The sequence below is a fragment of the Neolamprologus brichardi genome, chromosome 2 (genome assembly GCF_056152115.1).
Source record: "Neolamprologus brichardi isolate AB-2024 chromosome 2, ASM5615211v1, whole genome shotgun sequence".
Taxonomy (NCBI): Eukaryota; Metazoa; Chordata; class Actinopteri; order Cichliformes; family Cichlidae; genus Neolamprologus; species Neolamprologus brichardi.
In genome coordinates, this window is record NC_142105.1 from 7,772,439 (window position 1) to 7,785,571 (window position 13,133).

Genomic DNA, 13,133 nt, shown 5'->3' on the forward strand with positions numbered 1-13,133 from the left:
ACTATTATACTCCAATTACAGAGTAAAAATAAACCGAAACAAGAACAACTCTATTTAAGTTTTAGAGTTCTTCTTGCCGAGTGAAACATTTCCAATTTGCTCACCAGGCAGCGCTTTTTAAAATATTGACATCTGGCTCAGGCAGGATCATACTTTTATTTTGAAGGGCCAACTAGAACAGGATTGTGTGGTTTTAATGTCACAAAACACCATTTTAGATCTTAAGCCTCCCAGTAAGTTGGCATTTCAAAGACAAGGCACAAGAGTCAACTACAAGACCACGAGGATTCTAACTTCTCTCTGACATTTGTTTTCAATGGCTAAAAAGGTTTGGGGCACCAAACCCCTGAACTTCCACAATCACAGTTTGAACGAATATAAGGAATATCTCAGAAACACAAAACTACTGAATTATCTCCCTCTGTAGTAATTTAACAAATTAAAGTGTGGGCTCTAGAAAGAAAGACAGCTTACAGAACTGCACCTCACATTCATATTTAGCTACAGAATGAATGCATTCTCACACATTTTTGAACATTCAACTTTAAAGACGACTAAAATGTAAAAAAAATAAAATAGAAATGATCTCTAAGAACACGCCCATTGTCCCCACCATCTTTAGTACATAAATACACATGCAACAATAGAATTAAGCTCTATTATCTCTTTTTATAGATGCAGTATAAAGCCTACGACATACCTCCACACACATTTTTCCAATATGCAAAATGAATATTGGCTAATGTCTACTTCATAGCTACGACAAATTAGAAATAATGGACCACAAAGTACAAAACACGCTTTATTTTGAGCCAAACTGCAGCCTGATTTTAAGATTTTATCCCCCTCTTATTTGTTTACTTAAGAAGGAAATTAGTTGGTTGTATTCCTTCTCTTTTGAGATATTTTTGCGAAACTGTCCTGAAAACTGAACCAATTATTAGAGACTATTGTCTTTCCTACTTTACCCTCCACAAATTAGTTTGTTCACATGTGTTTAGATATTCTTGTGAAGCTTAATACACGTGCACGAATATATGTTAAATATGAAAATCTGATTACAGGTTATCATTTACTGCAAACACGCTTGAGCAGCCTTCCTTGAAAGGCTAGCTCTCAGTTGAAATAAGCAGCCTTCTATTAATAGAAAGTAAATTATTTTAACGCAACTTCTATTAAGTCGTTTGTTATTGGAGATTTAATAATAACAAGAGGCTATGGAGAGGTGATGCGCAATCTGTCAAACAGCTATTTTCATGCTAACAGTTAGCTACCGTTACCATCCGTTTTCAATACCCACATTAGCTTTTAAGTTAGCTACCTTTAGCAAGTGCTTAGCTTCAGCTAAAATCATCACAGTCTTTTAATAATTCATGCCCATAATTTACAGCTAATGCCAGCATCGCGACTGACAGTAAATGACAGTTCCAGTGTATAAAATGCAAAAAGCAAAGCGAAGGACCGACAAATAGCCCGCCAATGGGGTGTTAGCATGCTAACGAACCATTCTGATAGGGTGGCGCTGCTCCGCCGTTCGCCGCAGAGTTCTGGCTGTAGCTGACGGAGCTGTTCAGGTTAGTGAAACCGGGCGCAGACATCGCTCGGTGTTCCAGTCCTTATGCCCGCGAACACACAGCTGACCGAATATACATGAGCGTCACTTTCTCGGACCCAGCCTTCCCCGAGAGAAGCGATTCAGAGGCTGCTACTGCTCAGAAGAGACCCGGGCAGCCTGGCCAGGTCCGTTCGGCTGAAAGCTGAAGCCTCCAGTCGGGATGTTGAGGAGCTTAGCAGCCTCCAGGATGTTGTCCTCTCGCTCCCTCTGGTGGAGTTTCATTTTGCATGTTTCGTTTTCTATAATGTGCACTTTTGTTCTACAAGTATCTTGGCAAATAAAGTACACATGCTTTAATTTCTGTATAAACAGCTATTTTCCGACTGCTGTTCCTTCTCTTTTTGATGGATACCTCCACACATGTTAGTAATCTCACATACACCTTCAACAGTTATTTACAAATAAATACCTTAAACATGTTAACACCTGCAACCAGACTGGTCTCATCTCTATATTCTGTGTTTTTCTCTTCCTTAACGTCTGTCAACACTACCCCTGTATATTTGTAAAAATAAATAAATAAATAAAAAATGTCTTCACAGGTTAGACTTTAAGTAAAGACACTTTTTTTTTATCATATCACTCTGTAGAATCTAACACTTCCACCACCAGGGGGTGTGTTAAGATGTTTTGGATGTCTGCTTGTTTGACATTTCTCAGCGTTTCTTAAACAGACTGTCTCTTGCAGAATAGTATTATAAGAACATGCTCTTACATGTCTGACCACCTTCTGGTATATATTAGTATTACACAGAAGAAAAGCATAGCCTAAGGCAGGGGTCTCCAACTCCAGGCCTCAAGGGCCGGTGTCCTGCAATTTTTAGATGTGTCCTTGATCCAACACAGCTGATTCAAATAGCTAAATTACCTCCTCAACATGTCTCGAAGTTCTCCAGAGGCCTGGTAATAAACTAATCATTTGATTCAGGTGTGTAGACCCAGGGTGAGATCCAAAACCTGCAGGACACCCTCAAGGCCTGGAGTTGGAGAACCCTGGCCTAAGGTCATCTCCAGCTTGGAGTTTTGGAGAAAGGGTCATAGTGTAGTGGGTGTTTCTTGATTCTTAAATATATACAAAACAAGAAACTTACAGACAATGACAACAAACAGAAATAAGAGTGTAAAATTTAAAAACTTTTATTGATGTTAACTTTTTAAAAAAGTTTTTAAAAAAGAAAACCCCAATAGACAAACCCCTCTGAGCAAGCACAAGGCGACAGTGGGGAGGAAAAACTCCCTTTTAAGAGGGAGAAACCTCCGGCAGAACCAGGCTCAGTGAGGGGCGGCCATCTGCCGCGACCGTTCCAAGGGTTATCTTGAGTATATATTATAAAACTAACCAATTTAAAGTCTCCAGCTCATATACCAGAAATGTTTTCAGTTGATATCACAATTTTCTTTCTACATTACATCAACCTCATTTTGTCTCCTGGTAAAACAAAACAGTTGGCCTATAAATGAGAAAAACCGACGCATGCGACTCGGTTCCTTCGATGGTTTGGCTGCCTCCTTTATGAAAATTTCAGCAATCATATCGTAGATTATTGGCTGATCTAATTCCAAGGCTAGCAGAACTGAGTCTGAATCTTCAAACTCTTCACACAGGGCTTTGAAAATCACCTTGTGGAAGTTTTTGAACTTCTCTAAGGGGATTTGATCAATTTCATCTTTGATTTCAGGCCAGATGTTGTTGATAAGGCTGTTGTAAATGGCTGACACTCTTTCCGGACTGATGACGTTGCCGGATTTTTTTACAGCCCGCTGAACCAGTTCTTCCATACAGTTTTCCACTAAAGATCTGTAATTTTTTTCATGAACCCAGGCCCTTCTTGCTGTGAGGCAACAGCACTAACCATCACACCATCAAGCTGTCAATCCAGGTTTAGCAAAACTAGGAAAGCTATGATTACAAGGCTTGATGCAGAATTTTCTGTACGTTTTTGTCCTTGACAGGTTAAACCACAATAAATAGCGATAGCATACACGTGGTGTGGGTGTAGCTGTCTGCCTCTTAAAACTCCAGCGATTTTCCTGCAGTTTAACATCTAATGTGATCTTGTGAATTTTGTGAGTCCAGGCAACTAACCACTCTTGCTAGATTGTATCATGTCATCTCAACAAGAACAAATTAAGTTGCTGAATTTCATGCAGATGCTACATGAATCTTGTATACTCAACAACCACCCAATTTCAATTTTTTGAGTGTGTATCTATTTTTTTTTTTTTTACGAAACCCCCTGACATTGTGTTTTGTTAATTTCTGTCTGTATTTTGTGCTTTGTCAATAAAGCGTATTCAAAATATATATATAAAAGAATACTGGGAAGAGTTACGCCATGGGAACGAAGATTACGTGACGCGTCACAAGCGCTTCTCCCCTTCTATATTGAAGCAACTTAGGTCACAGTACTTTAAGTAGCTTGGAGCGTGACGGGAATTTTGTTTACATTTTTATGAAGCTTCATCATGTCAAATTAAAAAAAAAAAAAAAAAAGCAAATAAAACAAAAAATAAACAACAAAAGAGGCAAACAGTCCAAGAGGCTAAAAAAGCTTCTTGGGTGGGATGTGAAAACTCTTCAAGAAAACTGAAGAATTTACATGCATTTGAAAATAATTAAACATGAAATAAAGAAATACACCTTTGATGCAAAGGAAGACGTCTGCATCAAATCTTCCTAACTTCCAACTTCCCTACCTCCCAAACTCGATTATACAATTTCAATAAAATGTCTTTAGCTGAATCTCTCAGATAACTTATCATTGTGTAACAAATCTGATCCTTCCCAGGTTCAATTTAGTCTTTGTAAATGGCATATTCAACGAATCATTTGTGTCGTCAACTTGCTGCTGCAGTATCTCCCTATTCTCTGCTAGTGTACTTTCTCTTCCCCTTTGTTTTTGTTTTGTTTTGTTTTGTTTTGGGAGGGGGGTTGCGCCTGTCCCACTTGGTTCTTTAGCCATCATAACTGTTGTCTGACGCCATTGTGGCAGGATGAATGTTATTCCTCAGTTCAACCCACTTTCGGCCTGGCGCATTAGGGGGATGCTAGTATAAATAGTGGCCATTTGAGCATTCCTGGATCGCTTACCTGTGAGCTCCTTTTTGGTCACCTGACTTCCCTTGGGGTTTATTAACCCCGATTCTTTTGTCCTCGTGATAGAACAGAGAAAACCGACTCATAGTGTGTTAAAACATTTATATTTCTTTTTATTCAATCATCTTCCGGAAGAGAGAGACCCCTGCACAGCCCAAACGCCAGTTGCAAGAGCTCTAACATTTTTAGCTCCACATATGTCTTATATGGTGTTATTTCTGTACTTTGCACATCACACAGTTTCAAACATTGCTTATATGGCAAAGTTCTTCTTTTCTGTGTCTTATCTATTAATATGCCTGTGCACTAAAACTTCCTGTTTTTCAGTCTGGCTGAGCACTTAGTTTGTGAGTCAAAAGTGGCCTTGCTCTACAAGCCTTCATTATTAAAGTACATAAAACAATATAATACGAAAATAAGGATACTAAGGATACTGATTTCATGACAGGTTGCAGAGATCATTTGCGGGTTACCCTTCTGAAGCCTCCATCGCGGCTGGTAGGTGTTTACTCATTGTAGTGTGTAATTTACCTTACTTGGTGGTAAACAGATGTTGTTTTTAGGTCGTAGCTGTAGAAGCCTCCTATGAGCCACTCTGCTCATGTTTCATGACGCGGTTTACTCGGTACGTAATTCAATTTTGTTACGATCTCTGCCTTTTATTGTTCTTTTATAGTAAATACTTATTATGCTTTGCAGGAAGTGTGGGCCTTAGTTTTACGCAACGCTACGCTAAGTGAAGTGCTGCTGCTTTGCTTTTACTGTCTGTTCCTGTTGCGAGGTTTCTTTTTTCTGCTGCTGCCAGCCTTTAAAGTGGACGTCGGCGTGGACAACGGCCATATGCATGCTACGCGAGTCGGCTGGCGTGCATATTGTTTGGAAGATTAGCTTATAGTCGGGCAGACGGCAAGTTGGAGCAATACGGCGATCCCGTCTGCCCCATATTTTAAAGTTTTATTTAGGCTGTATGTTTGTTCTTTTTTCCGTTGTTTGATTTGTAGTTTGGGTTTTTGTTACGCCACTGGTGGGAGGCCCTTTTTCTAGCTGCGGATCACCAGTGTTTTCCTGCAGTTGGGCTATCCCCAGCGTGTGAATATTAGTTTTGTTGTAATATATTAAAATTTTCTTTTATTCAGATGCGGAGTGCCGACGTGGAGGAGACTAGGGTGCTTTGGTGGTGGGATCCTTTGAGTGTACACACGTGCCTTTCTTAGTTTATTAGTGTGAGTGTGTGATAGTGTGCTGCACTTGTGTCTTGGTGTGTTTTCTTTTCTCTTTTTTTTTTTTTTGAGTTTGTGCGTGGCATCCCTGCCCCTCCACTGGTAAGCCTCGGCTCTGAATACCTTTTTAAGCCTATTTGTACATTGATGAGCAGGAGTGCTCACAGACATATTCAATCTGTCCTTGGCCCACGCTGTGGTACCGGCCTGCTTCAAATCCACCTCCATCGTCCCGATACCCAAAAACTCCAACCCATCTTGCCTCAATGACTACCGCCCAGTAGCACTCACCCCCATCATCACTAAGTGCTTAGAGCAGCTGGTCCTAGCACACTTCAAATTCTGTCTCTCCCCCACCCTGGACCCCCACCAATTCGCATACCGCCAGAACAGGAGCACAGAGGATGCAGTCTCCATCGCACTGCACTCTGTCCTCTCACACCTGGACAACAACAACACATACGCCAGAATGCTGTTTATAGACTTCAGTTCAGCATTCAATAATCCACCCCTCACAACTCATCAGGAAACTGACAGACCTGGGCATCACTTCCCTCATCTGCAAATGGTTACTTGACTTCCTGACCAACCGCCCCCAACATGTCCGGCTGGATAACCGCTGCTCATCTACAATCACAATGAACACCGGTGTACCACAAGGCTGTGTGATGAGCCCTTTCCTCTACTCCCTCTTCACCCACGACTGCAGACCTGCTGATGGTTCCAACACCATCATTAAGTTTGCAGATGACACCACGGTGATTGGCCTCATCAGTGACAACGATGAGGCCGCCTACAGGGAGGAGGTGGATCGTCTGGCTGAGTGGTGCGACAGAAACCAGAAACACCGAGAAGACCAAGGAGCTCATCGTGGACTACTGGAGGAATGCTGACCCACATCCACCCATCCACATTAAGCATGTGAGCAGCTTCAAGTTCCTGGGAGTCCACATCTCCGAGGATCTCATCTGGACGACCAACTGCTCCAAGCTGGTCAAGAAGGCTCACCAGCGCCTCTTCTTCTTGAGGACTCTGAAGAAGAACCACCTGTCCTCAGACATCCTGGTGAACTTCTATCGCTGCACCATCGAGAGCATCCTGAACAGGAACTGCTCTGCCTCGGACCGGAAGGCGTTGCAGAGGGTCGTGAAAACTGCCCAGCGCATCGCCGGAGCACCACTTCCTGCCATAAAAGACATCTACAGGAAGCGGTGTCTGAAAAGGGCTGGGAAAATCATCAAAGACCCCAGTCACCCATCACATGGACTCTTCACCCTCCTGCCCTCTGGGAGGCGCTACAGGAGCCTCCGGACTAAGACCACCAGGTACCGGAACAGCTTCTTCCCCACAGCTGTCAGACTCCTGAACTCTGCCTCCTGATATCTGACCCACATTAAACTCATGGGCTGTGTCCCAATTAAGAGACCGCACGCTTGAAGTACGCACACTACGCGCACTACGCGTACTACGTGTACTACGTACGGTGCGTACTATAAGTACGAGAAGTGCGAAAGTGAGAGGCTTGTGAAATGGGACGGTCTAGCCTTCGTCGCGCTGTTCAGGTTGCCTAGCAACCATGATACTAACCGCGAGGAACGTTACGTACAGCTTTGTGTGACAGAAATGAAGGAGAAAAATGTTTTGTTGGTCATTCATTTTTGTCATGACATCACTTTGATTAGTTGAGTATCTGAGGCTGAGACCACGGGACTGTAAAACATGATTGTTGGGCTTCATTTCTGTACCGAACAGTTATTTCAAGATTAGTTAGTAAATAACAATTAGCTAATGTTGGTCACGAGACTAAAATCATCTCACTGTGGTAATGTAAATATAATATGGCCAATATTATAGTATTGTCAGATTATTATGATATATGCATATACATACATATATACATATACACACACACACACACATATATATATATATACACATATATATACAACCAAGTTAACGTTGAAAGTACGAACATCACTAATGTCACATAACTTTGCCGACATGTGGCCAATAGTAATGTTTTAATGTTCTTCGTTATTAAACATTCGCACATAAATAAGTGACGTCATATTCAGTACTTACCTTTGAAAGTTCGGCCGCTCCCTTCTGCTGTATTTTGCGGCAAAATTATCCACACCCATTTGAAGTACACTTCGAATTGGGACAGCCGTCGTTGCGTGGCGGTGACATAATCGCACTTAAAATGCGTACTTCAAGCGTGCAGACCCTGAATTGGGACACAGCGTCGGACTGGACATACACACACCCACAACCACCTACACACAACGCTGATCATTTTATTAAAGATGAAAGACTTTAGACAGTTTTTCAACTCTCAGTAATGCCATAGTGATCGTTTGATATATGGACCTGCAGCGGAGTTTAGGCCCAGACACGGCTAGTGACGTCAGACTTAACGACCGGATTATGCTCAGCCATTGTTGTGAGTGCGCACGCCAAGGGGCTGCAAGACATTTATACAGCCGTATTTCGCACATGACTATGAAAGGCGGAAGAGGAAGTAGTTCCTTTGAATGTAGACAATCCGAATGTTATAGTTTCTTTCCACTGTGTTCCTGTTAATGATAAACTACAAATTTACCCTAAATTACTAAATTATCGATATTTTAATGTGAGAATCGATTCTAGAACATAAATGATTGGTATCGGAGGAATCGATATTTCAGAATCGATCCGCACATCACTAGCAAACATGACAAGTGAAATCTCCCACAGCAAGCTTAAACATGTGAGAGGTTGATCGCGCAGAGAATCGCTGACAACGTGAGTGCGTGTGTAAAAGCAGCAGGATATATATTTTAGTTTAGCCAAATAAGACAGGTCAGGGTGAAGAAGTGACAGCCAAAGAAAAGCTTACCACAAAACGGAAAAGAACAAAAAGAAAGTGCAGCTTTATGGTTTCATGGACAAAAGAATTTCTGTGGCTGCAATATGACAAGCTAAATAACCAGGGGTGCACATAAGTGGACCGCAGGTGAGCATTTGCTGTCAAAATAAAAAACGCGCACAAGATAAGAAGTTGCAACGCGTGTTTGTGTACATAAGATTTTCTGGAGGAGGACAGACATTTGTTTAGAACTCTTAAAGATGTCGAAGAAGCAAGCTCCTTTAAGCAATTACTTTGGTGTTCCTCCACCTCCAAAGAAATGTCAGAAGGAGTCCGAACCACAAAAGAAGCGCGTATTCTCTGAAAAGTGGTTGCAGGAGGTAAGCTGGCTTCAAACAAATGATGAACGCACAGAGATGTGGTGCAGAATGTGCCGTGAAAATCCCACTCTAGCGGACAAAAACAGTGCCTTTTATATGGACGCAAATGCGTTTTGCAACTTCTTATCTGGTGCGCGTCTTTTATTTTGACAGCGAATGCGCACCTGCGGACCACTTATGTGCACCCGTGTAAATAACATAATGTTCTGCCGGGTGTGTTGTTGGTTTTCCCTCGATTTCTGAGTCGACAAGCGCCTTTGTTACTGGGACCAGTAATTTTAAGAAAGGCCCCCATTAGAACCCATGAGAAATGCAAGAAATGCATTATTATTATTCCAGAAATAAACAGTTAAACATTTTTCTGGTGTTACGAATTCATTTCAGTAGGTAAATAGTGTGAAACATATTTGCTTATATAGGAAATATCTGTTACACAGAGTGGTGACAGCATGACACGTTCAAAGTAACAGTGAATGAGCAACAACTGGACTTAAATACATAAATAGCCCTTTTTGAACTAGAAGTCATAGTCATACATTTCATTCACACCCAAATGCATTGGGGACAATCGAAGGTTCAGTATCTTGCCCTTTGATGTGTGGACTGATAGCATTGGGGACTGAAGCACTGATTAGTACACATAGCCAAAGTTGCCCAACATAAATGATTCCATGTTGGTTAAAGACCAAATCAATCAGCTGCATATACACTGCAAAAACTCAAAATCTTATCAAGTATATTGGTCTTGTTTCTAGTCAAAATTTCTCATCACACTTAAAATACGAGAAATCAGCTACAGAGTAACATTTCAGTGAGATATAGGAACTTGTGAAAAAGTCTTGAAAACATATTGTTTGATTTTATTGTTTTATTTTTTGTGCCTTTTAACATTTCACAAAGAAAACTTGTGAAACACATGTTTTTGTTGGCTGGTTAGAGTTGCATGGATCGCAGATTTATCCGTTTTTTGTGAATATAAGCTGCTGACTGGTGAGCAGAATTGTCAGCTTGGTATGATAGTGTTCATCAGTTAATCATAAAACATATTTAGCGCTTATAACAAATATATTATGCTAAATAAAGACAGATTTTTCCACAATGGATATGATAGTAAGAGTTAGTAAACCTCTATTAAAGTCTCCCTCTGCAGCCTGTTGTTTCTTAGATTCAGCATTTAACTGAATTTAAAACAAAAATTAGATGACATTCTGTCGCCTCGGCAACCACCAAGATCTTACTGCCTACAGACAGTCAGTAACTCTCATTGGATAATGTTAATAAATATCTTTTACTAAATATGAACGTTTTCTACCTGTCCTTGTTTAAATTATGAAAGAAGTTATTATGCTTGAGAATCTCTAGAATGTCGAATACTTTCCACTAAACAGTTGTCTTCTACTTTGGTTCGTTTTTTTAACAACCATTTAAAAAACATATTTTGCTTTTGTTTTATTTTTTACTGCCATTCCTGTAGAGTAGCTTTTATAGTGTTCATTTGTATGTGCTACAAAATAAAAGCCTTTCCTTTACATTAGGTTTGTGGGCATTTTATTTTGAATTGTTCCAATCATGGCACTTCAAAGGAACAGCACATCAAAGGAACAGCCTGTGATGTCACGGTGCACATTCTACTGGAAAAACCCTTAAATAGGGGAGACATTCAACCAACTTTAGTGGATCTCGGATGGCAGAAACACAAAACAACCTGGTTGTTAAAACAAAGACAAGGCAGACGCAGAGAAACGCAGACGCAAACGCTGACGCATATACAATGGCAGAAGCAAAAATGGAAATGGTCATCACACCAGAAATCTTAGAAAGACCAAAACCTGAGGTTGATAAAGCCGCACAACCAAATACTGAAAAGTCTCCTGTGGCACAACCACCAAAGGAAATGGTTGTGAAACCAAAGAAACAAAAAAAGCAAAAACAGAAAAGAGTGGCTGAAGAACCAAGAAGACCAATTACTCGGGCATATGCCCGGGTTCTTCTTGAAGCTCAAAACAGCACGGGTGATGGAGCAAACCCGAAAAATGAAGAAATGGAAAAAAACACTGAAGCCACTTCTGAAAAAGAAAAGGCTGAATCCCTCCCCATTTCAAATACAAAGGAGGACATGGAGAGAGAGGGAAATGGGAAGAACCCCAGCAGACCAAACCCTGTGCCTAATGAATGGAATTGGCAATATATACCCTATCCCATTCTTAGACCCCCGTTTAATCCCTGGCACCAGATTGCTGCTCTCAGACACCAACTGGAAGCCTCCCAATACCATCAGAACAACCTTTACTGGAAAATGGTAGGTGCAAACAAGAGGGCCTCTTATCACCAGTTTCAGGTGAACAAACTTCATGAACAAATTCACGAGAACAAGCAAAATTATGAGGAAACGATTAGAGACCTCATAGAGCAGCTGGAAGAGGCTTCTAGTAATAAGCCCAATGACATCAGTGAGACAGACACACTTGCAAATGACAATGAAGCTATTGTCATATTGGATGAGGTGATGGCTACCCTGCAGGACCAAATCAGCCACCCTACCACAGAGCAGTGTGTGGAGTCTGCCACTCCAAGCACAGAGGCTTCACACACTGACTCTGTAGGACTGAAGTCCTCTAAGGAGGCTGAATTTGAGCTCAAATGTAGGATTCAGCAAGAGCAGATTGAGATGCTCCAGAAACAGCTCCTAGCAGCTCAAAATCAGCTTGAAGAGCAGGCCGTTAAACATAGGCAGGAGCAGGAGACACTCAACCTGGAAATCAGTGACCTGAAATCCCAGCTCTGCCCCAACAAGGCCCTTCATGATTTGAAGGTAGAGTCTCTTGAGCGAGAGCTGAAAGAGGCCAAAGTTTCCTCACTTAAAATCCCACAGCAGCACAAAGAACAAAATTCCACTGCTGCAAATGAAATGCATAAATGTGAGCCTCTGAAAGAAAACGAGACTGGAGAACAGGAGAAGATGGAAAAAGAGGACTCACTGCCATCCACTGCAATGTCTCTGCAGGAGCCTCAGAAAGAAAAAGACACCACAGAACAACAGAAGATAGAAAAAGAAGAGTCAGCTGCATTCTCTGTACAGGAATCTTTGCAAAGTCTACGAGACAAACAGAAAATGCTCAATGTCAAGGTGGCTGAACTCGAGAGTGAAGTTAAGAGCCTGCCAGAGATTCCGCCAAGTAAGAAGAAGAACAAGAAGAAGCGGAACTGTGTGCGTCCCCAATTTCACATAATTGGTCTCAACATCAAGTCCTAAAAATCATTTTTATATACAACTAAATTGTCAGTGAACATTTGAACCCCTCTCGGTCGAGACAGAAGGCCACCCCTTCCTGAGCCCGGTTCTGTCAGAGGTTTCTCCCCATTAAGAGGGAGTTTTTCCTCTCCACTGTCGCCAAGTGCTTGCTCATAGGGGATTTGGGGGCTTTTTTTAACACCAACCACTGATAAGTTCACTGACATCAAATTTAAGACTCAGCAAATATGGAAATGGATCATTCGTCATCAAGTGAGGAATCATCCATTTAAAACATGTTTGCTGAGTCATATTTAGTTGTATATAAATATGATTTCTGTCACACTAAGGCCAATCACAGACTAATTTGGACAATTGGTAAAAAAATAAATAAATTGAAAAAATTGAAAAAAAGTAATTGTGTCATTGTTTCGTGTAAATTTCAAATAACATGCCATTTTATGTCAACATATTTCTGTTACATTTGTAGTGCTCGTGGTCTTATATTCTTATGATCCTGTTTATTTGATGAGTATATCCTTCTGCCTTACTTCACATATTTACTGCTGCTTGGCTAGCTTTAGTCATGCTAGCATCAGCACGGGTAGAAACAGATACACATCAGAGACATCACATGTAGCTACATGTAGCTTACATGTAGCTCGACATTCTGTCGCCTCGGCAACCACCAAGATCTTACTGCCTACAGACAGTCAGTAACTCTCATTGGATAATGTTAAT

At 41.2% G+C, this 13,133-nt stretch overlaps 2 protein-coding genes across 3 annotated transcripts in view; one reads left to right on the forward strand and one right to left on the reverse strand.

Moving 5' to 3' along the window:
- The window catches only part of sec24b (SEC24 homolog B, COPII coat complex component), a 28,357-nt gene extending 26,581 nt beyond the window's left edge, over positions 1 to 1,776 (reverse strand). For both annotated transcript variants that reach the window (XM_035911178.2, XM_087846856.1), the window contains exon 1: positions 1,505 to 1,776. In XM_035911178.2, coding sequence (XP_035767071.2) covers positions 1,505 to 1,598 — 94 coding nt within the window. In that variant the 5' untranslated portion in view covers positions 1,599 to 1,776. The remainder of the gene's footprint in view (positions 1 to 1,504) is intronic.
- An 8,993-nt stretch (positions 1,777 to 10,769) lies between these two features.
- On the forward strand, positions 10,770 to 12,806 carry LOC148106058 (uncharacterized). Its single transcript, XM_087846881.1, has one exon. The coding sequence runs from the start codon at positions 10,845 to 10,847 to the stop codon at positions 12,411 to 12,413; it is 1,569 nt and encodes a 522-aa protein (XP_087703007.1). The 5' UTR covers positions 10,770 to 10,844; the 3' UTR covers positions 12,414 to 12,806.
- Positions 12,807 to 13,133: the final 327 nt, after the last annotated feature.